Source organism: Alligator mississippiensis, chromosome 2, assembly GCF_030867095.1.
Source record: "Alligator mississippiensis isolate rAllMis1 chromosome 2, rAllMis1, whole genome shotgun sequence".
Lineage (NCBI taxonomy): Eukaryota > Metazoa > Chordata > Crocodylia > Alligatoridae > Alligator > Alligator mississippiensis.
Window position 1 is genome coordinate 211637023 of NC_081825.1, and position 23037 is coordinate 211660059.

The following is a 23037-nucleotide window of genomic DNA, read 5'->3' on the forward strand; positions in this document are numbered from 1 at the left end:
ATGTATCATGGTTGGAGACAAGTGTCCCTGATTATCATGCACCCTAAATGGTACACAATGCAAATGAATGAACAAGAGCCAGGTGAAACAAAATGTACCCTAATTCAGCCAGATAAAAAAAAAAAATCTTAGTTGAGTAGCCAAGTTTTAAAAACACTGACCTGATTCTTCTTTCTGGTGTAAAGCAGGGCTGATCTGATGTGAAAGATTTATCTGAATAAGGACAATTAGGAAAAGTATTCCAAATTAATGTTAAAGTATATTATTTAAATTATATTAAATCCCTGTGTAAACACTTATTCAGAATTAAAGTAGATTTAATTTGGTTTAGCTCAATTGACTTTGAAAGTGAATTAAACTAAATCAAATTAAGATCACTTTAATTCTGAATAAGAGAGTCTATGCAGAGATTTAATATGTTTTAAATAACCTACTTTAACTTCAGAATTTTAGTAAGCCTGGATTAATTTTCTGAGTATCTCTATGTAGTCAAGTCCTGAGAAGTGAATGAGGCTCCATGTGTGGAAAAAATGAGAGAATGTGTTAACCTGTTGAATATTACATGATGCTTAATAAAAGAAAAGATGTATTCTCACAACACCATTGAGAAGGTTCGCAGTTTGATGTGCATTTGAAAAATAAGATTTTGAATGATGTTTGTTATTTCAGAGTCCTCTGGCGATGGAGACTTTCTAGCTGAAAAGTGACCTAATTCTTGATTCTGTCAGTGTGAGAGCTCTCTGTTACCAAATGCAACCAAGTTTCCATCTTATTTCATTACAGATTAGTACTTTCTTCTTTAATAGTGAATTAATATGTTTAGTGTTGAATCCATATGTAGCTTCTTGTGACTTAAATGCAATCAAAACAGAAAACCAGCATAGTAGCAAAAGGAGGTGAAGAGTAAGGAATTCTAGATTTTTGTCTCCTCTCTGGCACTAACCAGGACACTCTAGGTTTAGAATTTCCCATAAAGTTCAACACAAGTGCCATGCAAAGAAGACTTGAAGGATCAATCCCTTTGTGACTTTTGGGTATCACTTCATTTTGCTGTATCTTTATTTTCCTTAATGGCAGAACAACAAAATGACCATCGTTTTAATGTCCCACAAGAAGGGACTATGCTGCATGTTTTTGAGTGCCACCTACTGACACTTAATTTTCAGCCATGAGTATATATATGGACATTCCTTGTCATAATGATACTTGCCTTCATTCAGAAAATGTTGCAAAGTGAACGCTAATAAAGAGTTTGGGATTAAGCAAATGAAGTAGATATACTGGATTATTACATGATATTATCTTTGAGAAGATTTAAATACAGCTTTCATCAGAAAATGCCTTGCCTCACCTATATGGACCTCTAAAAACTATGTCTTGAGTTTGTCTTAATGAACTATTTAGTCTAAATTCTCCCCAGAGCTTCTCAAAAGCAGGAGTTCCATGCATACGCAAGATAAATGAAAATTATTATTATTTGTAGCTTAGTAGAGTTTTGAACCTCATTCATGGACCAGGATCCGATGTGCTGGGTGCTGCTTAAATACAAAACAAAGATAATTCCTTGCTCCAAAAACCTATAGTCTCTCTAACTTGAATTGTCTAATTTGTGCAGATTAAAATGACCTTTGTTTTCCTTTTAAGTACATGCATTCACTGTATTTCTTAAGATGATACAAATGTTTAGCATATTGAACACTTGCAACTTTTCAAGCTGCACAACATTTAAACATTGATAAAAACATTTCTGTCTCTGTAATTGCATGCACAAATAGATGAATGGGGAAGTTCTGGTGCACAAACATGGAACCACTAGCCTGACATATTCATACATTTAAAACCAATTGTATAATTTGTCAAAGCTGAACTAAATGGATTTCCACTGAAGAATATAAACCAAACTAAATTTGAGGTTTCTAATTTTGTCCATTTTTACATTAGGCACAATCATACACGCCGATTGGAAAATAAAGGAACTGTGTATTTTTCTTACGTGTATAACTTCAAAACAACTGGTTTTGCACAAACACCTTTTTGTTCCTGCTTTCCCAAAATTATGTCTTGAACCAAGAGTAAAAACGAAACACTCATGCCACAAAAGAATACACCTAGGAAGTAATAAGGAATTGAAGAAAAAAAAAAGCATAGGGGCTGGAATAGAAGCTATGTTAATATTTTGGCACTTCACAGCCCTATTGTTTAACCAATATTTGGGGTCATCCCAGGTGAGAAACTGACTGATTACACAAATTAAGTACTTCTGTGACAAAATCTTGTTAAATTGCAAAGTCCTCCTTCCCAAAATGCAGTTGGAACAGCAGCCCATAGCCTTGCTCACCTTCCAAGCCTGCCTTTCCAGGAAGTCCTATATCCCAAGAAGCTTTCTCTCTTCTTTCTCTTAGGGACCATACATTACACTGCTTCTCTCACTATCCGCTTGCTATCTGGTCAGTGTCTAACTTGTGGCTGGGGATGTATACAACTGCAATCAATCAATACCCAATCCACTGTACTTGCAATCAGTCCACTAAGAAAAACCTTTCATTCACATGATTTCCAATCAGCCTTGGGCAGCCTTGCCTGTATGCAGTGTCTTGCCTTGGGCAGCAATTCTCCATCGTTTCAGCAACTGTTTTACAAAAGGACATTTAACTGCCCCTTCTATTTTGCATGAATGAGAGATGGTTAGTCCCGCATTGATCTCAATGAGGTCTGTAATTGATCAAAGACATGTGATGGCAGACATTAACCACATTCAGTTTAATAACTGAAGCATACAGAAGAACACAAAATGAACTCAAGGGAAAAAAACCACTAAGGACCAAATTCATAGGCCTAAGTAAAGTGGATGCATGCTATTTTTGAGACATTTTGGACCTAGTTGATAGCTGCATTATTTAAAGGTAGCCATTCAGCTATTCTATCAGAGAGGGAAAATAATCTGGAAAACAGTATTTTCTGTTGACTCGAGGGACAAAGTGTTACCTTACCAGCAAGTGTGATATATCTCAATGATTGCATTTTAATTGAGAAAGGTTATCTTACCCAGAAGGTTTGTGAGCCACAGGGCTAAGTCCTCTTTCATCGGTAACAAATTGGCCTCATGTCTGCTGGCCAGCCATTGGCTGTATTGATGCATGTCAGAGAGCCCAGGCCCACGTGCCTTTGGGCTTAGAGCAGTGCACATTGTTTACCCGCTTGTCGTACCTGTTTTTTTAATTAAAAAAAAAAAAGTATCTCAATATACCATATAAAGACAAGCCAAAGGAAAGGAGAAAGAAAAGGAGAAAGTGAGAAGAGGACAAAGGAGAGGGAAGGAAAAGGAAAAGAAATAATTTGTAATGTTTTAAACTAGCTACTCTTTTCAGATGCAAGATGTCAAACAAACAGATGCAACTCTAACACATGAAAACAACATATAAAATGAAATTCCTAATTTTGCAAATGGAGCATTTTGCTGGTGATTCACTCAAATAGATAATGTTCATTTTATTTGTACTCACCCAGCTACACATGTTCCCAACACAATCAACTACTCTGCAAGGAATGATTAAAAGCAAATCAAAATAAATATTTTCAGATATACAGTTAACAGTTATTGAAGGCCTGATCCAATGTCCATTTCTTTGGATCAGGCCTAAGAATAAAACGAGTAAGAGGTTTTGCTAGTGCAATAAACCATTTTTTAGCAATAAACAGCTATCAAGGCTACCAAATGGAAACAATTTATTTCACAGCTGAAGAAATATAGAAAAAATACTTTAAATATGCTTAATGAATTGTGTTACAAAAATAGCATGGCAGCCTGAAGGAATTGTTTATTCACACAGTGAAGTTGTAGTCCAAGTTTGCCTTTTCCTAGACCTTACAGAAATCCTCAGTTCTGAGCTGTGAAAGCTACCTGTAGGTCTGAACAAAATCTTCATTTTTTTCATTCTTTTTTCTAAATTATGACAACAGTCAAAGGCATAAGGTGCCTATTGGAACTGTAGCTAGGGGAAGAAGAGGTCATCAACAGACCTTTCCTTTCCCTATGAAGATGGCAGGGTTCGTACCTAAAGCAGTGTGATGTTAGGACTACTTTCCCCACTGGCATATGATGATTGTTCTCAAGGGACCATGGTCAGGCCATGATACCTAAAAGTTAGGACTAAGCTCAGATGTAACCTTTTTATTAAATTGAGGAAGATCAATTTATTATTCTGCGATACAACAGTTAAAATACACAAGATGACAAAAGCAAAAGCAGTATTAATATATGCAGAGAGAACAAAAATGCTATAGAGTGACAATTTTTTGTTAAAAATATGCTGTTATATTTCATACACATCTGAATTTGGGATATCTTAATGCATGAATTAAAGCAATCCTCCCTCATGTAACCATACCCTGGGTAACTATAACTCCTTTTTTAAGCCAAAACATCTGGTTAATCTCTTGCTTAACCCTCATCAATGAATGCAGTGCATCACTTCCCTCATCATTCAAAATCCTGAGTTTCCAAAAGTTTTAGATTTCCTGAAATACTTAGAATAAATAGGCTCATACATAGGCTCAACTTTCATTTGAAATATATTTCTGTTGAAAATTGCCCAGTTTTTTTAGCTAATGAAACACAACAGAGAGTAGACTATCTTCGCCAGCAAAAATTTAAGGTTCTGAATCATCATTAAAATATACACTAGTGGTAGCAAAAGATAAAAACCTCTCTGTACACCAAACTCCCCTGAAAATCAAAGAAGTCTGAAATAAGTAAGACATACACTTAAACTTGATCTATGCTCTGAACACTGAATTTGTAAAATGGCATCTTGGGTTTACATTTTCTTGGATAAATACATACAAGCCAAATAAGCTCATTTTGTTGAAAGAAAGAAAGAAAGAAAGAAAGAAAGAAAGAAAGAAAGAAAGAAAGAAAGAAAGAAAGAAAGAAAGAAAGAAAGAAAGAAAGAAAGAACGCTTCACGAATTTGCGTGTCAAAGAAAGAAAGAAAGAAAGAAAGAAAGAAAGAAAGAAAGAAAGAAAGAAAGAAAGAAAGAACGCTTCACGAATTTGCGTGTCATCCTTGCGCAGGGCCATGCTAATCTTCTCTGTATCGTTCCGATTTTTTTCAGGCTGTTAGCTCTACTAACTTAACCTGGAATCTCCTCTCAAAATGGGTTCTTCTGGCTTAGACATCACAATGTAGCAGCAGTAAAGTCACAATGTATTTAAAAGTTCTCTGCATCACTCATCGCCATAGTACCTGAGGGCCTCAAAATGCTGCTGTAAGGTAGGAAGGAATTATTATCACCATTTTGGAGACAGAGAAATGGAGGCACAGAGAGAGGTTAAACTACTTGTCAACATTTCCACAGGGAGTCTAAGGCAGAGTCAGGTTTAAACCCTTCTGTCTCACACTTCCTCTTTGGAAGTTAAGAAGGAGTAAAAAATTTCTCTCCAACAGTTAAGAATTCAGTTGATGATGTGTGAGTCAGAATTGAATCCAGCTCACTCTACCATGGTTGTATAAGCACTTTAATTCTAGTGGTAAAAATAGGAAAAGCTTATCTTACTTATTAAAGTGCATGATTTAGGATACCCAAGGAAAGTAAAATAGCTTTTGGGGTTTTTTTGGTTTTTGGGGGTTTTTTGTTTTTGTTTTTTTACAGACTACCTTGATGTACACAGATACGCCTTTAGAATACAGTATCATTATTGTTTGCTCTTATTTTACTTCATTTATTCTTTTAAAACATATACGCAAAACTATAATGACAAGAAAACGGCATCACTGCTGTAGAAAAAAAGAAAATATATTACAGGAAAGTTTTAGAATTTGCTTGTCAACATTTCCACAAGGAGCAAATTCCTTTTTACATTTTTATACATCTGGCCAACCAAAGCCATGGGCTGCTCTGTGATGTGCTGGTGCTAATGGGGCTGAACCCCATCTGTAACATCCAAATTGTGTCTGAGATACTGGTGGCTGTCTGATACATTGTTGTCTCGTGCGGACTCTAGACAGGCTTGGAGGAGTTCTGATCGTTGGAGTCTTATTTCACACAGCTACCACCAGGGAACTTTTGCAAGAGAAACACACCACCTTCTGTGGAGCCTAACCCATTAGGATCAAGGATAGGACAGAAACTGCACATGCTCCCTTGAAGCTTATGGGCTTCAAGTACCAGAAGGCCTGGAGCAAAGAATTCAGGCATTTGCAGTGCGATTTCAGTTCCATGCAGAAGTATAGAACTCTCTCCTAAATATGCCTTCTGCTAATCTGACTGCTGCTTTTCCAGACCCAGCAACAAAGAAAGAAGTGAGGAAGGCTCTAGGTTGACCACTTGATCCTGATGTTGGTGGTGGTTAGATAGGAGAGAACATAATTTTGGTCCTGAAGAATTTAGTGTGCATGCATGTAGACAGATTTATGTGCAGCTTCCAGGTATCAGGAGGGAAAAGAGTCGCAGCTGAGGGAACTGTTCTGTGTGAAGCACAGTTTAAGTAGGAAGACAGTTGTTTAAGTGTGTGGTATGGGCAATTCTGAGCTGGAAAGATCCGAGAAGGGTTTGAACAGCTTAATCAGAAAAAGGGAAATACTAAAATAGGATCAAGTGCAAGGGGAATAAAGACATTTGTAAACTGGTGGCATGTGCATGCGAATGAGGGGAATCTATGATAAGAGCTATATTTTTTGGCTAGGGACAGACATTCAAAAAGCCTGAGCCTGATTTGATTCAATCTTTGCAGGTTAGTCTAACCTGGCTAGGCTAAATCAGTTTTGTAACCAGACAGACATCCCAGAAATGCAGACACATGCCTAGAGTGGCTCAGGCTAGAAGCCGGAGGTACTCTAGAGCAGCCCTCCCTTCCTTCCGCAGTACTGAGCTGAGGGGGAGCACAGCCAGGCCCTGACAAGATGCTCCGATTAGCACAGCAGGGAATTGATAACAGTTTTTATCACCCCTAACTCAGTGTTTATCGTCCCATTAAGAAAACAACAAAGGGACATTACCAAGTACCTGTTGATTCAGCACCAACTGTAGCCAGTGTGTGGTCTGCTACCTAATACACAGACACCTCCTCAGCAAGGCAAAGGGAAGGGGGGAATTCCTGCTTATCAGGGAGTGATGAGGGGGGAGCAGCCCACAGTCTGTGCCAGAGCTGCAGCCAGGAAGCAGAGAGGAGGGAGCCCTGCTGTTGAGCTGAGAGCCCTGCCCAGCCCAAAGAGCATACCGGGATGCTGGAAAAGTCCGGCTTATCTTAAACCAGCAAGGGGTTTGGGACAGACATTGCATAAACTGGTTTGAGCCAAATCAGTTAAGTCTAATACAACATTCAAGCAGGTTTATCTCAAACCAGTTTCAGCCATTTTCAAACTGGTTTATGTGCACTGAACATCTGTACTGTTACAGGTTTAAACCAGTTTCTGATCACTGAAACCAGTGTGTGTGTCATGTCTGTCCCTAGCCCTAGAGAAGAATTTGGGATGAATAAAATACAGTGAAAAATTCATATATTAATATATATTCTAATCTCATCTTGCTTGGAAAATTTCACTGATTTCCTTCTTGATTCTTCACCAACCTGTCCTATATCACCCTGTGGTTTTCCAAACCACAGCATCTCTATATTTTACATAGAAAAAGGAAATCAACCTAAAAGAAAAGGGCTGAAGATTGCAACCTGTATCTTCATTGATTACTTTTTTAAATGCCACCAGTAGACCATCAATATGGTTGACCATGTGCTACTGAGGTGTCAGTATGGTATCAGAGCTGTTAAGTTCTTTATTACTTTTCCAGCTAATACTGGCTTTTCTCAAAAGCAGTTCAAGAAGCTCCCCCAAAACTTAATTTAACCCTCCATAGAAACTCTGTGATAACACATGATAGCTACCAGATGAACAGCTTTCTTGGTTTATCTGTTTACTAGTTTATTAATCCACACATAATCTAGTACAGGTTTCTCTTGCTTTATGCAGGTTCTGTATATGCAAATTCACTCTAATGCAATGACCCTTTTTATACCAAAAATTTCTTATATGCAAGGTAAATTCACTTATGTGAATGGTGGTGGAAGCCCGCAGTCAGCTGCTTTATGCGGTGTATTGTGGGAGTGACATGCACCAAATATAGTCCTGTGTGGATCTGTGCTCCTTTCTTATTGTCTGCAACACGTGTTTCTGTAGTTGCCATCTCCATTATGATAGTGCCCTGTGCTTGTGTGTACTGTCTGCTGTTGGTGAATATCAAAGTTGTCTTGTAAAAGTGGTAGAAATTAGTCTGGGGGTCACTACAATTGAAGTCTTGTAATGTATCCCTATTCACTACATTGTAAAGTGGGTTCCCTTTATGCAAATGTGAGTTATGCACCGTTTTCCAGGAAAGCACGTACAGCATAAAGCAAGGGAAACCTGTATAGATGTTGTTTGGGATTCATAGACGTTTGGCTCAGAAGGGACCTCAGTAGATCATCGAGTCCGACCCCCCGCCCTTGGTAGCTTTTTGTATAATTTCATTACACATTGGCTAGGATTTTCAAAGGACTGCAAGAGGGTCAGACCTTAATCTAACTTCAAGTCAATGGAAACTGTCTTCCAAACTCCATGAGGCTCCATTAAAATGACATCCATAATCAAGACTGGATTCTTCACTCCCTATGTAATGCTCACATTACGATACCATCTACACACTTTACTACATATAAGCTAGGAGGTAGGGAAGCATTATCCTCAATTTACAGATGAAGAAGTGGCAAACAGAAAGATCAACTGACTTTTCACAGTCACAGAAGTAGTCTCTAAAGTCACTGGCTAGCACACACACCTCTAAGCCATCCTTCCAGTAAGGACTGCACAATCTACCCTTAACTTACCAGTAAATATTTTTTTCAAACACTGCTTTATCTCATCAGAAATACAAGGAGTATAATATCAGGAGGTGTGGTGGGGGAAGCTTTGAGCTCAGTCTACATAATAATATCAAATTTATCTTGTCACAGAATATCCCCTTTAATTAAACCCAGTACTGACATGCATAAGTACTTTAAAAACTTACCTTTAAAATGCCTTAATACTCTTCATGAAACAACTTCTCCCCTGCTCTTCTGAAAGCAATCCTACATTAGGACAGAATTTTATCTATTTTAACCTTCTGTTTTGTTGCAAGTCATATTTATGCAGTATAGTCTTCCTCCCCTCCCCTCCCCTCCCCTCCCCCCCCCCCTCCACTTGTCATTCTAAGGAGACATCTCAAATTCTTAGACTCATTGTCTAGGCAAAGAATTCAGTGCAGGCTAGTTTACAGTACACCTAATGACATGTAACAGTTTCAACAAGCTGGAAGGTTACACTCCTCCCTGTTTGCTCCCACCAGACAGTGAAGTTTTTATTTTGCTTTACAGAGGCACATTTAGTTTTCTGTGTATTGTAGCTCAGACCAGTATTTTGCCAGCGGTGTAATTTAAGCTATCTGTTCATGATTGTCAGTGATCATCAGGTGTAAGCAAGGAGAATCAAATAAGCAATTTTCTGTCATTCTGGTGGCTTTTCATTTAAATTAATTACTATTACAAAAGGAAGAAAGAATAATACGCTGTGTGTTAAAAACATACATGGATGGAAAAGATAACTTAGCAGAAAGAAGAGGAATGATCCAGTGGAGCAGGCATTAGACCTTGGCTTTGAAGAGGTGGGCTCAGTTCCCTGCTTTGTCTGAACTTAAATCTGTTTTTTATCTGTAAAATGGGGATAACAGTAGTTTTCGACCTCCAAGTGGTATTATAAAGAGAAAAACATTAAAGATTGCTGGATGCTCATGTTAGTGTGGTAAAAGGGTCCATGAAAGTACCAGAGATAGCTAACCAGAGATCTAGTAATTCAATGTAGTTCCCTTTTATCTCTACTTTACCCATCCAAGTAAGTAATGACTTAAAAATATTACCAGCTGAAAGCTGTCCAGTGACATCTTTGACACCTATGCCTGTGGTCTCAAAAAAATCCAGTAAGAATTGAGCAGGTCCACAAATCAAATTCTTGCACCATAAGTATAGGTGGTTCTTCCACTTTGAGATGAGACAGATTACTATATTTTCTCACATACCCTACCTTTTACCAAAAAACAACAGCTCACCCCCTAAAATTGGGGTATAGGTCTTTAAGCAAAAAAGCTGATTTTTTGGCCTAGAATAGAAGCACCCCATTTTGGTTCCTGCTCCAAACCAACCTCCTGGCAGCAGTAGTGACATTTCTATTCAGGCAGCTGAGGGACTCAATTGACCTACTGACTGATTGTTCTTTACTCCACAGGTGTAATAATTGTCTGTCCTTTTTAATGGTCTTGATAGTCCACTAATCAAGCTAACCTTTCTTCTGGCAATTTTCCTGCTTGTTACTACCGGTCTCTCTCCCCCTATTTCACAGCTTCGCCAACTTTTTATCTCTTTTCAAAATCATAGATCTAGCAATGGACCTCCATCTTCAGCAACTGGGGTTACAGCTTCTGGTTGAGTAGGAGAGAGGGACCGAGCAAGCTAAAGATTAGGCTCTGTCCCTGCTCTATACAGCTCTGTCAAAAAATTGTTTTGCCGTCATTCTGCCTTCCCCAAAACAAGGTTTATTTAGGGATACATGATATGCAAGAAAATATGGTAAAATGGCACCACAGGAAATACTTCTAAGTAGCTTTCTATGCACTACTTGCTTTGTATAGTAGAAGACTTCAGTATGCAAAGTGACGAAGCCAGCACTTCACACTGCATTTGCATTCAGTTACAAAAAGCAAAATTTAAAAAACATCTGTGACAAATAAAACATTTCCACAAGTCATATAATTCCTGAACAAAGAGTCTGATTCATAGATTCATAGACTGTAGAATCGAAAGGGACCCCAAAGGATCGTGTCCAACCCCCTGCCCCAGGCAGGAAAAGGACCGAGGTCAGACGACTCCAGCCAGGTGCCTATCTAGCCTCCTCTTGAAGACCTCCAAGTTAGGTGATAGCACCACCTCTCTTGGCAGCCTGTTCCAGATTCTGGCCACCCTTTCTGTGAAAAAGTTCTTCCTAATGTCTAACCTGAATCTACTCTCCACTAGTTTGTACCCATTATTCCTAGTTACTCCTAGGGGTCCCCTGGTAAATAGTGCATCTCCAACTCTCTGTTGTCCTCCCTTGATAAACTTATAGGCTGCGACGGTCTCCCCCCAGATGTCTCTTGTGAAGGCTGAAGAGATCTGGGCACTAAACTCTCTTTAATCTCACATGAGGAGATGCAGAAGACTGGCCTGGTGAGCAGCAGCACAGAGCCACCATGTAGCCATTGTTGTAGTATTTTGGCTGGTCTGTCTGGGACAAGAACAGAAATTCAATTTGCAGGTGATTTTAGCTAATCCAGAGTTACTGGGAAGAGACAGCAAATCTGGATTTGTGCTATAATCCAGCAGCCCCCATGCTTTGCACAGTCAGACAAGTTGTGTTGTTTGGGGACACTGTATCTTGATTCTGTTATAGGAGTTTATTTCACAACACTATATTCCACCTTTATGTTAGTGGACTGAATTTCTTCCTGTACAAGATGAAAAGCAGTACGCTGACTAGATGGCTGCAGTTGAATCCAGTAAAGGTTCACATCATGCATAATAGTAGCTTCAGTCACTGGTAGCAGGGGCAGAAAATATCTTAGAAACAAGTAGCCAGAGCTTTCATTACAGGAACTTGAGCCTGCAACACTACACAAGGCACACTGGCTTTCACACAGGGGCATCAGCTGCAACTGCAGACAATCCCCTGCTGTCTTAGAAAGAAGGTAATGGTATTGGATAGCAGCCATTCTGGAAAGAGAGAAGTCTGAGGATCAAAAGCCAGAACAAAACTCATGAGTACCTGGCAAGGGGCTGTGCTGGATCTCCCTGCTAGTTCTAATCACCTCAAGAAGTGAATGGAAAAGAATAAAACTGTTCTGGCCCTGCAACAGAGCTTGAATATAGTGTCTGGAGCACTGACTGACTCATTTTGAAATAAGAATAAGATCTCTATTTAGGGTTCATTAAAGGATGTTGAAAATGAAATACTTTTAATGGATCAAGCAGTTCATAATTAATTTGCACCCAAAGGCCACATCCACATAAGCATGGATGTTTGTTTCCCCGAGAACAACTAGCAGCAGCACACTGTGCTGCCGCTACTTGTCCCCAGGGAACACCTGTGCCATGGGCCCTCTGCAGGTTATGCCAGAGGAGGCACTGTACTAGCCCCAGCAGCCTTACCTGGGGTCTTAGGAACCTTCTAGGGCTACAGCAGCAGCAATCCTGCCACTAGGAGCTTGACCCGCAGCCAGAGCATGGCCCCAGATGGCCACGCTCTAGTTATGAGTGGCACACGCTGCCCCCCACTCACACAGACACACACACACACACACACACACACATGCGCGCCACACTGCTTTTTCAGGGCGGTTTTTTTTTGACCCCTGGATATTCAGGGTCCAACTCCCTTCCCTGCTCCCCTGCAGTGCAGAGAATGTCTGAGGCCAGAAAGTCGGCATGCATATTTTGGAAACGAACATGGATCTGCATGCAATCACAAATCTGCACATGGAGCTGATTAATTAGTAGGCCTGTGCGAAGCACCTAGTATTCACTTCGGATTTGAATTTGGTTGATTTGGGGGACAGCAATTCAATTTGGTGATTTGAATCACTGCCCTGATTCAATTTGGCCGAATCAGCCAGGCCCATCCCCTGCCCGCTCCCCCAGCCCGGCAATGGCTGCCATGCCCACCCCAGTTCCCGGCACTTAAAAAAAATAAAATAAAATAAAGAAGCCCCAGATCACCAGGTGCTGCTGGGCAGGGGGGCACTCCCCAATGCCATGCTGCATGGGGAGCTCTGCACAAGCCCTCTGACCCCCCCCCACTCCTCCAACCCCCGCACAGGTGCACTGCCTGGGCCAGCTCCAGCCCTTTAAGGAAAAAAAACCTAAAAAACACCCCAGCAGGGGATCATCCCTGCTGCCCCCCATTGCCCCACACCACATGGGGGGCTCTGCATGAGCCCCCAAAGCCCCGAGGCTGCTCCAACAGTGGCGAGTCCTGGAGCTTTTGTCACCTTTTTTTTCTTAAAGATCCAGAGCTGGCCCAGGCGGGGCACACATGGGGGGGCTAAGGGAGAAAGGAGGGGGGTTGGGGGTCTTGTGCAGAGCCCCCCCATGCAGTGTGGGGGCCCCCGCATGGCAGCACCTGGTGAACATGGGGCTTTTTTTTAAAAGTACTGGGAACTGGGGAGGGTGGGGGCAGCCATGATGGGGCTGGGGGAGTGGAGGGGCAGGGGGGCTGGCAGGGGTCCCCTCCCTCCTCCCCCAGCCCCCACTTCCCCACCCCTAGTACTTACCAGCTCGGAGCTGACTGCAGCTCCCTGCTGCAGCAACCGGGGACTGCCCGAATCATCAAAGCTCTCCAAATCTTTTCTGATAATTCGGAGAGCTCCAAATCGATTCAGACCTTTAAATTGGTCCCCTGATTCGATTTGGATTCAGAGATTCAGCTACCAAATTGGGCTGAATCTCCTCTGAATTGAATCACCACCCAAAGCTTCACACAGCCCTACTAATTAACTTCACAGTACAACATCACCATCTACACGTGAGGTGCTATTAGGCTGGAGTAAACTAATTAACTCTTCTGTAGGATAGTACTGCTAAACACAAGCATTATCCTGTGGCAGAACTATTTACTCCACCACAACACAAGTGTAGATGCTGACGGGGCTGGGTGAGGCATGAGGGTGCTACAGTGCAAGGAATGCCTGCTGGCTAGCCCCACACTATATCACCCTCATGTCCCAGCTAGCCCCTCCACAGCACCTTGAGCTGGGTTGGAGCAGCCCCAGGCTATCAGGCTGACCTCCCCAGGCTCCCTGCCAGCTGGTGCTACTCTGGACAGACTCAATGTGCTGTGATCCCAGGTGCACGTGCAAACACAGCACTCATGAATAATCAACTCCATCATGAACTGTGCCAGAGTTTATTGCGTTGCATTACATGCACGTGTAGACGCCCCTAATGAGTACAAACATATGATAGGTACATGCAGTTAAACTGTCCACATTTGAAAGGCTGAATTATTAAAAACAAAAATGCTAGCATTCTTATCCCAATATTTATGGTTTTGCACATGCAAAAGATCTTAGATGAGAGTACAGTGTAAACTGTGAGTTCGGAATAATCTTTGATTTATGTGTATGTCAATATATATTATTGATTAACATCTTCCTCGGAATTCAAGAGACAATCAACAACTTCTGAAATTGTTTTCCTTAATGTCAGGAAATTGCTATCAATGGTAAGGTCTGCTAGATAGTGGAACAGTCTCCCAAGGGAAATAACAGAAGCTTCCCCATTTTGAGACACTTAAAACTGAACTGAACAAAAGACTAGGGAAAATATAGCAAACAATCAGATGTTGTAGGGTGACCTTCATGTGATTCAATCAGTCGTCATAATGAATTTCTAAGGTGTGATGATCCTAGAATATTGTAATAATCACTCATTTTATCCTTTAACTTTTATAAAATGACATATAGACCATAGAAACTGTTAACGTTAACTTCTGATTTTGCTGCCATATGATATAAATTGTCATGAAGAACCTTTATAGAACCATACATTCTACAAGATACTATATGTCACTATTAACTGCATCACCTTAAAGACACTTATCTGTAATCTTAATTGTCTTTTCAAACTACAAAAAAATAACAAGATAAAACAAGCTCACAGAGATGCAGCAAGCATGATTATATTTGTGTAAGGAAATTCAATTTTTCTAGTTATTTTATTATCCTTATAAACTATACCGCAACCAATTTAGCCCAGGGTTTCTGGAGCTCTCCCAGATTAGCTTAGAGCATACTGTACATGTTAAAAGGAGAGGAAAGGGAAAGGCAGGGGAACCACCATCTGAAACTCATTAATCAATTAGAATTTTTAAGGGCTTACATCAAAATGTGATCTACACTGATAAAGTAAACTTTAATCACAAGAAGTCTTTGTCCCTTATGTTATGAATATATTTGATATAAAATGTGTGCTGTACTTAAAACACAGTGTATCTGGAACCTGGCAAAGGACTGTATATTGATACTCTGGACCTATAAGTGTCTTGGTTTGAAGCCAGCATCAAATGAAATTAACCAAAAAAAATAAAATCCTCTTTTAAGGTGGTTCCTGGAAGGCTAGCAGTTTTCAGGACTGTTCCTATCAAAGGTAATTTTGTTGTCTTGATACATGTTTGTTCCACCAAAAGGAAAGCAGGCATGTTATTTGCATCTCTCTCACCCACACAAACAAAAATTTGAGAAATATTCTATATTTTCTTGGACATAATGCGATAAATAATAGTCCTTTTCTGATTCATGACCCAGCCAAGAAAGTTAGGGTTCTTTCTTTTCTTACTTTTGCCTGCAAAAACACAGCAGGATCAGGGGAAGGGGGGGTCTACTTGCCTAAGCAAAATCAATATGAAAAATATTAAAAAAAAATCTATAAAAAACAATGAAAATATCAAATCTCCCTTATCTAAGAAATTATAAAATGCATTTAGAAACAGGAAATGGACTCTTAATGAGTATGGCTACCTTTATATTTCTAAAAAAAGAATAGGCATGTTTATATAGAGCAATGCCACAGGTTTATTGCTAATAAATCACCACATCCTAGAATTTTGTATTCAGTTTGTGAAAACTTCCATTCCGTAATTCTATCGGGCTTTATCCTGCCTCCTTTGAAACCAATGGCCAGGCTTTAATTGACTCTAGCGGGAATAGGATAGGTAGGTGCCTGAATGTTAAGCCTGTCTCCATTCTGACCAAGTTGCAATGATGAGACTATAGATAGAGTTTTCTAAGGCTGAAAGTAGCCGGGGACAACACTTACTGTCTCACCTCCTTGATCCAGGCTTGGCAGAGGTTTCAACCAGGGTACCACAGTATAATTCTGATCAGATGGCCTACTGCACCATATGAAGTGAATTTAGGAATGTCAGCTAATTTCCTATTCAATCACAACCCACATCGCAAAACCATTACACTTGGCACCGTGTCCACTCAACAGCAAAGAAACAACCCAAGGTTTAATGTGCACGGAGACGGAAAGACAGGCATCTTTTTTCATTTCAAAGACATGTTGCAAGCACTCTGCTAGAGCTGCGTTAGAGGAAGCCTGTAATGCGGCTCTCTGCGACCAGCAAAGAAGGCCTTCACCTTTCTTGGCTAAGCCAGCCAAGGCTACCAAATGCCCCTCCTCCCCCAAAGCTGCTGCAGGAAGAGGAAAGCAGGTCTGAAGACAGAAGTGATCCTTTCTGAAACCACCATAAAGCAAAGAATCAAAGCATCAAGTCAAAGCCTGCCCTCCTCTGCCTGACAAGGCAAGCAACAGCCTGAAAGAGCTGTTCTGGGGTTGAAGCTAATGTTTCAACCAGGGTACCTTGGAGAAATTACTTCTGCCCTCACTGGAGTGGCTTGGCTCTGCCTAAACTTAGCAGCCTGCTCACCAAAACACTTGTTCCTGCATTGGATGCAGTTGATCATATTTCCAGTGCACAATACTACCATCTCTACACAACCACCGTGTCCCCCTTCCCTTGCAGCACCAGTGCCCAAAAGCTAATAGAGCACAGAGGGAGCCCCAGACAGCTAAGAAGGCAGAGAGGATGTGCTGAAAGTAGAGGAGACATTCATGCAGCTGAAGCAGAAGATGACAAGCCTACCAGGGTCCATCTGCCTGGGTGGCTGTCAGACACTCACCACTAGTGCTCTGATCTATACTATCCTGGATGCTCTCTTCAGGGCCCATGCACATAAGGCTTGGGCTGATGGCTCTGCCATGAGTGTGTAGACCACAAAGTGCTGCCCATTAGAGGCGAGACAATGCAAACATTCATCAATCCGGGGGCTTAGCACAAACTATGCACGCTAAGAAACCGGCCCCTGGCAAATCCCTCAGCTGGACATAATGATCCTCTAATCATTAACGTTGCTTTTCCTCTCCCTCCCATCTCATCCCTCCCCAATTGCCTAAGTGACACTGCCAAGCCTGGGACCAGCATGCAGATGGGAGACAGATCTGATTGCGGCACTAGGCTGTTTTCCCTACCGGGTGTCTGAATCACAATCCCTTTGGAGGTAGGATTTCTTGCCATCTCAGGCTACGAGGACGAAAACAAAAGCTCCCCCACCTTGAAATTTCTCTCTTGCAATTAAAAGGCTGCAGTGAAACAAACCCACCCCCACCCTGACTTGCAAGGAGCCCGGGCTCTGCAGATGCAGCCAGATGCCTGCAGCTGTGAGCAGAGCACCCTCTCTCTCCCCCCTTGTAGCCCTTTCAAGTGGCCAGCATTCCTCACCCCAAGCCTCCTGGAGCTCTTGCTGGGAAGAAATCTCACTCACTTTCTCCTTGCAGTGCCACAAAGCCGCTCTCCTCCTGCAGCCCGTCCTGCTCTCCCAACCTGAGCAGACCAGCAGCAGCAGCAGCACAGCCACTCTTCATACTTCTGATCGCTCCACTTGGTGCTCTCTTTGGGAAAGCAATTTTTTTTTTTCCAGAAACAGATTTCCTACATTTCATCAGTCCACATAGACTGAACGGAAGTTAAATGCTTACTTTTTCTGGGGGACGGCAAACGTAATTGACACTGGTTTACCCTTGAAACGCTGGGATATTATATTACAAACCCTTGGCAGGCACTTGGTGCCTGGGCTCCTTCTTTTATTATTATTATGATTCCCCTTCCAAGAGGCTGATTGTGAAAAAGCTTAAGTTTAAACTCCCCCCCTCCCCACCCCCTCCTAAAACGAAAGAAAAAAACCCGTGCTGGCTAGGAGCACTTCTTAGCACTTCATAGCACCATTTTTATTGCAAAATCTTTGAGTTTTCTGGCTAAGGTGACATGATTTCAGCTTCAGATCTTGTGAAGCCCTGTGTCTTTTAGAAAGAACCTTTCATTTGCTTCCCCCCGCATAAGGATCTCGCACAACTCTAAAATCTAAACTAAAATTTCAAATTCAAAATAGAAATATTTCATATAAAATGACTGCTCTTAAAGTTGCACTTTAAATGAGATCCACTTGACTGAGCTGGGATGAAGTTAGGGGTTTGTTTGGGGGTGGTTTTTTGGGGTGTGTTTAATTTATAAACCTGCTCAACTACTCACCTCACTTAGTTCTATTAGTGTATTTTCAATGTTATAGTAAATGACAGAGATAATGTTCCCCAACTGTTGTTTATTAGCTCATTTATTCTATATGCCGAGAAGCCCTTTCATGAATTCAATAGGGGGAAACAGATGTTCAAACTTCTGCTTCTCCCAGCTTATGTAGATTGTCTTGTTGAGTTTCCTAATGGCATCATGTTATCACTTTCCATAAGAGAGCCCCAGACGAATATCTCCCTTTTTTTTTCTTTTACAATATATATCCATTTAGCTCAATAGCTGTAGTTGGTACACATTTATGTACCACTGTATTAAAAAGGAATATCTGAGCTAGTTGGAAAGAAGAAAAGCAGTCTGTACTGACCCATACTGATCTGCTGGGAAATCTGATGTGCATAATTAATGTGGGGTTATTTCTCAAAAATACCACTGCAAGCATATTCCTGTATTCTAATTGTCTAATGGCTATTTTTAGCCAATCAACCTGCACAAATTTTATGTAAACTATTGCATGCAGTTTGGCTGCTCTAAGTCTCTGCTCTGATTGACTAAGTTGTGGTGAGTGCTCCTTAAATCAAAGCTGTTCATTAACAAGGGGAAGTGTATAACTATGATGATCCTGCCTGCACCATTAGAGTATGTTTGCATTATTAGTTTAACTCTTGATGCTTTGGCTCAGCAAGCACAGGGCAAAAATGGAGTGTATTTGTCCAAAAGTTGTGCTCAGGAATTAAAAGGTGGTGGTTCCAAGATATTACACATTCCTCTGAACTTCTGGGTTATATACTCAAGAAGAGAATTGTTCTGCAGACTAGCAGAACAAGTTCTGTATTAAAATTAATATCTGAAGACAGGCAAAGTCCACTTAGTTTTCTTGCAGAAGTTTTTTCTGATGTTGATAAACAGTCCTTTTAAAGATAGCATGGATTATACATTGTTGCTTGTTATCTCAATAAAAAGCATTTTGACTTAAGGACAATTCTGCCAAGCTGTTCTTGCATGTTACGGATTTCCTGGCATTTTGGGAGAAAAGTTAAAAAACTTCATATGGAAACAATGCTGTCTCTCTAAAAATATCTCCCAAGGATCCATGCATTTGATAAAAATTAGACTTTTTCCTATAATATTAAGAGAAATCCTACATGAAAAATCAAAGCCTAAGCCTCCTTCCTAGACATTTAAAAAGCCAGACATGTATTTGTATACATGACTGAAGGAAATTCGATCAATTTTAATGTTCTGTGGGTAGTGACAAGGATTGTAATCAGAGAGAGAGATGCTCTCATCCTTTCCACAATGAGTTTACAGCAAACAACTACTACACATATCAGTAAAGAATGATACAAGCTGAATCTTTCTATGCTTTTGTTGTCATTGTAGGTTGATTTTATTGTTCACTATCATTTCACAAAACATTGTCAAATACGGGAAAGGCAATATGTAATATCCCATACAACAGTGAAAACCAACGAAAACTAAAGTTCCATCAAATCTTCTACAAGCAGGACTGGTTGAAACACACTGCCAATTAAGCATCTGAAATGCACATTATATGTGCACTATGGAAATATCAGTAGTGACACCACAATTACATGTGCATTGAGATTTGCACTTAAAACTAAACTAAAACCTGTTTCCCACTTTAATGATTACATTTAGCTTCCACATTTAACATAAGTAACTTTTCATGGAACAATGAAAGTTTCTATAGAAGTAAAATCTTTGCTAACTTTTGACATTTTTCTTCACATTTCCTTTGATTCAGTCATAGCCCCTCAAAACTTTAAAGTTTTTGTGCATGCACATTCTTGCAACATCTCTGACACAGACCTCCTCCAAAGGGTCAAGAGGATGATTTGGCATGTACAGAAAAGGAATATTAGGAACATGAAGAAAGGAGTGGGGGGAAGTGGGGGCAGACAGAAAGAGCAGAGTTGGAAAAGAACGGTAGAGAAGGAACCTTATTATCAGATGCTATGACTTTGTAGAGAACCTGAGTCAATGTTTCCTCCATTTAAAGTATGCAACTGGTACACCAAAATTACTTCCATATTTAGGGGAATATCTACTATACTTGGCCATCCATGACTTCAGGAGTAGGGATGTGATATAAGGCCTGCTGTCCACATTTTTAAATGATGTTAGAAATTAGAGAGGGTTCAGAGGAGAGCTATAAAAATTATTTTGTTGCTAGAAGAGGTACCTCATTGTGTGGAACTAAAGGGACTCTATTTATGAAATAAAAGGATCAGAGGTGACTTGATTTAACTACCTGGGTGCATCTACACATGGCTGTATGGTGCCATTGTTATTGCGACATCATTTAGTACTTTTAAAAGGAAGTACCAAATGACGGCGCAGTAACAGCCCATACTACACCATGCCAGCTGCGCACGGTTATTTTCAGTTGCTGTCATCGTAGCAGCGTCCTATAATGAGGGAGCACATTGCTATGGTGACATAGCTGCAGCATCACAGTTTTTGCTTGTCAATGCTACAGTGCCATAGTGTGTTGCTATGGCGACAGAGTATCACGTGTAGGCCCACCCCCTATGTGACAAGAAGATAGCCATTAGTAGAGGGTTCTTTAGTCTGAGACAAATACACCGTGAGATCAAATAGATGAACACTGAAAGCAAAGAAAATAAACTAAATATTTTTAACAGTAGGGGAGTTAACCAATTATTTTGGGGCAGCTTAATCTTCCATTACTTGGAAGCTTTAAATCAAGATTGGTTATTTTTCTAAAAGACACGGTATAGCTTAATCGGAAGTAATGGACCTTGATGCGCAGATCAGTCAGTGACACTGAATGGCCTTCATGAAGGATGAAGGCAGGATAGATTTGTGCTTTATAGACTAACCAAAGTCTATAGATATAGATAGCACAAGCTTTATGTAGGTTGTCCCTGGCTGTGAAAGCTCTCAAACATTTTCTTAACATTATTTAAAACCTTGAAAAACATACCTAAAACATCACTAGCAAAAGTAGTTTGCAGTAGTTTGATACTATCTGTCTTTCACCCACAAAATACCACTACAATATCATGCACACCTCCCTGCATTCACTTCTTCAGCTGTGCCAGCAGGGCACAAAGTGACTTCTTGGTAAGCACAGCTGTTAAAAGGGATTCAGCAATTAACAGGAGTCATGGTAATTCATAGATTTCATAGACATTAGGGCTGGAAGGGACCTTAGAAGGTCATCGAATCCAGCCTCCCGCCCCAGGGGCAGGAAGTCAGCTGGGGTCACAGGATCCCAGCAAGATAAACATCCAAATTTCTCTTGAAGGCGTTCAAAGTAGGTGCTTGAACCACCTCCGGTGGCAGGATATTCCAGACCTTGGGGGCTCAGACATTAAAGAAGTTCTTCCTTAGTTCTCTGCTAATTCCCTGCAGAGCCAAGGGGGCTGCTGTGCCCTTTTGCTGCCTTTCCTCCGAGATGGAATAGACTTAGCTTGTGCATCCAGGATCGCTCCCTTGAGGACCAACCATTGTTCCCGAACTCCCCTCCGCTTTGGGTCATGGTCCCTTAGGGCCTCACCAATAAGCCTCCTGATCTTGTCAAAGCTAGCTTTCCTGAAGTCAAATACTTCTGTATTGCTGACTGACTTGCCAGCTTTACGGCAGATGTTGAAGATGATCAGCTCATGGTTGCTGTCACCCAGCTTCCCTTTGATCATTAGGTCGCTAATTAGGTCACCCCTGGTTGCTAGTACCAGGTCGAGCAGCACTTTACCTCTCATTGGCCTATAGACTTCTTGTGTCACATAGATCTCATCCACACATGTGAGGAAGCTTTGCAACCATTTGGGTTTGGCCGAGCACTCTTCCCACTAGATGTCTAGGTAGTTGAAGTCTCCTATGACAGTCATACACCGGGAGCGTGAGGCATCAGCCAATTCCCTGGCGAACTCCTGGTCAAGCTCTTGATTCTGGGTGGGAGATCTGTAGTAGACTCCCACTATTGTGTCCCCAGTGCCATGTTTCCCATGGATTTTAACCCAGAGGGTCTACAGTCATCCACCCTGGGTGCCAATGTTGGCTTGCAGGGACGCGTAGCTCTCCCTGACATAGAGAGCTACACTCTTAACACAAAAAATTATGATGTCATAGGGATAACGGACATAGATGGCTATACCCTGTACAGGAGAGATCGAGTGCATAAAAGCCATCTATACCCATGGTCCAGTCATGGGTGGAATCCCACCAGGTCTCCGTTATCCCTATGACATCATAATTTTTTGTGTTAAGCAGGAGGACAAGTTCTTCCTGTTTATTCCCCAAGCTCCTGTACCCCCCTTGGGGGCCTTTGCCTTGCCTATAGATTATTCCAGGGCTGGGGCAGGGGTGGGCTCCCTTAAGTGCCTTGGCCTGCTGACTTTGCAAGGGTTGGTCAGCGGGCCAGCAGTGGCGGTAGTCCCCCTCCATCCTTAGTTTAGGCGGTAGTCCCCCTCCGTCCTTAGTCCTCCACCGGGCTTAGTTGAAAACCCAGTGGAGCAGATCAGCCACTCTGGCTGAGAAAAGCCTCCTCCCCAGCAGAGAGATGTGGAGGCTATCCCTTCCCAGCAGCTCGCTGCCTCTCTCACCAAAGAGCGGACTGTGGTCATGGAAGTCGAAGCCTCCCGGATGACACCAGCGCTGCAGTCTTTGGTTCACTACCTCAATCCTCCTCTCCCTCCTCAGCCCATAGCCAGAAACCAGGGGATCGAGGAAAACACCACCTGTTCCCCCAACCCCTTAAGCCCCACTTGCAAATCCCTGTGGTGCTTCATTACCCAGCTGGGAGCACTCCGAGCTGTGTCATTTCTGCCCACATGGATATGGAGCATAGGGTAGTGGTCAGTGGGCCA

The 23037-nt window shown here is 41.4% G+C and overlaps 1 protein-coding gene and 1 non-coding gene across 7 annotated transcripts in view; both read right to left on the minus strand.

Annotated features, from left to right (window-relative positions):
- GAS2 (growth arrest specific 2) overlaps positions 1-17630 on the minus strand; it is a 161330-nt gene extending 143700 nt beyond the window's left edge. Inside the window, exons 1-3 of one of the 6 annotated variants that reach the window (XM_019477076.2) lie at positions 17421-17629; positions 9042-9102; positions 3046-3207 (exon numbers count right to left, since the gene is read on the minus strand). In XM_019477076.2, coding sequence (XP_019332621.1) covers positions 3046-3187 — 142 coding nt within the window. In that variant the 5' untranslated portion in view covers positions 3188-3207; positions 9042-9102; positions 17421-17629. Of the gene's footprint in view, positions 1-3045; positions 3208-9041; positions 9103-16778; positions 16905-17377 lie in introns of those variants that run through there. The other 5 variants (XM_019477077.2, XM_019477078.2, XM_019477079.2 and 2 more) reach the window with 5 other exon arrangements.
- LOC132248925 (U6 spliceosomal RNA) lies at positions 5029-5132 on the minus strand. The gene has a single exon (XR_009460397.1). It is a non-coding gene; the product is annotated as a U6 spliceosomal RNA (small nuclear RNA).
- Positions 17631-23037: the final 5407 nt, after the last annotated feature.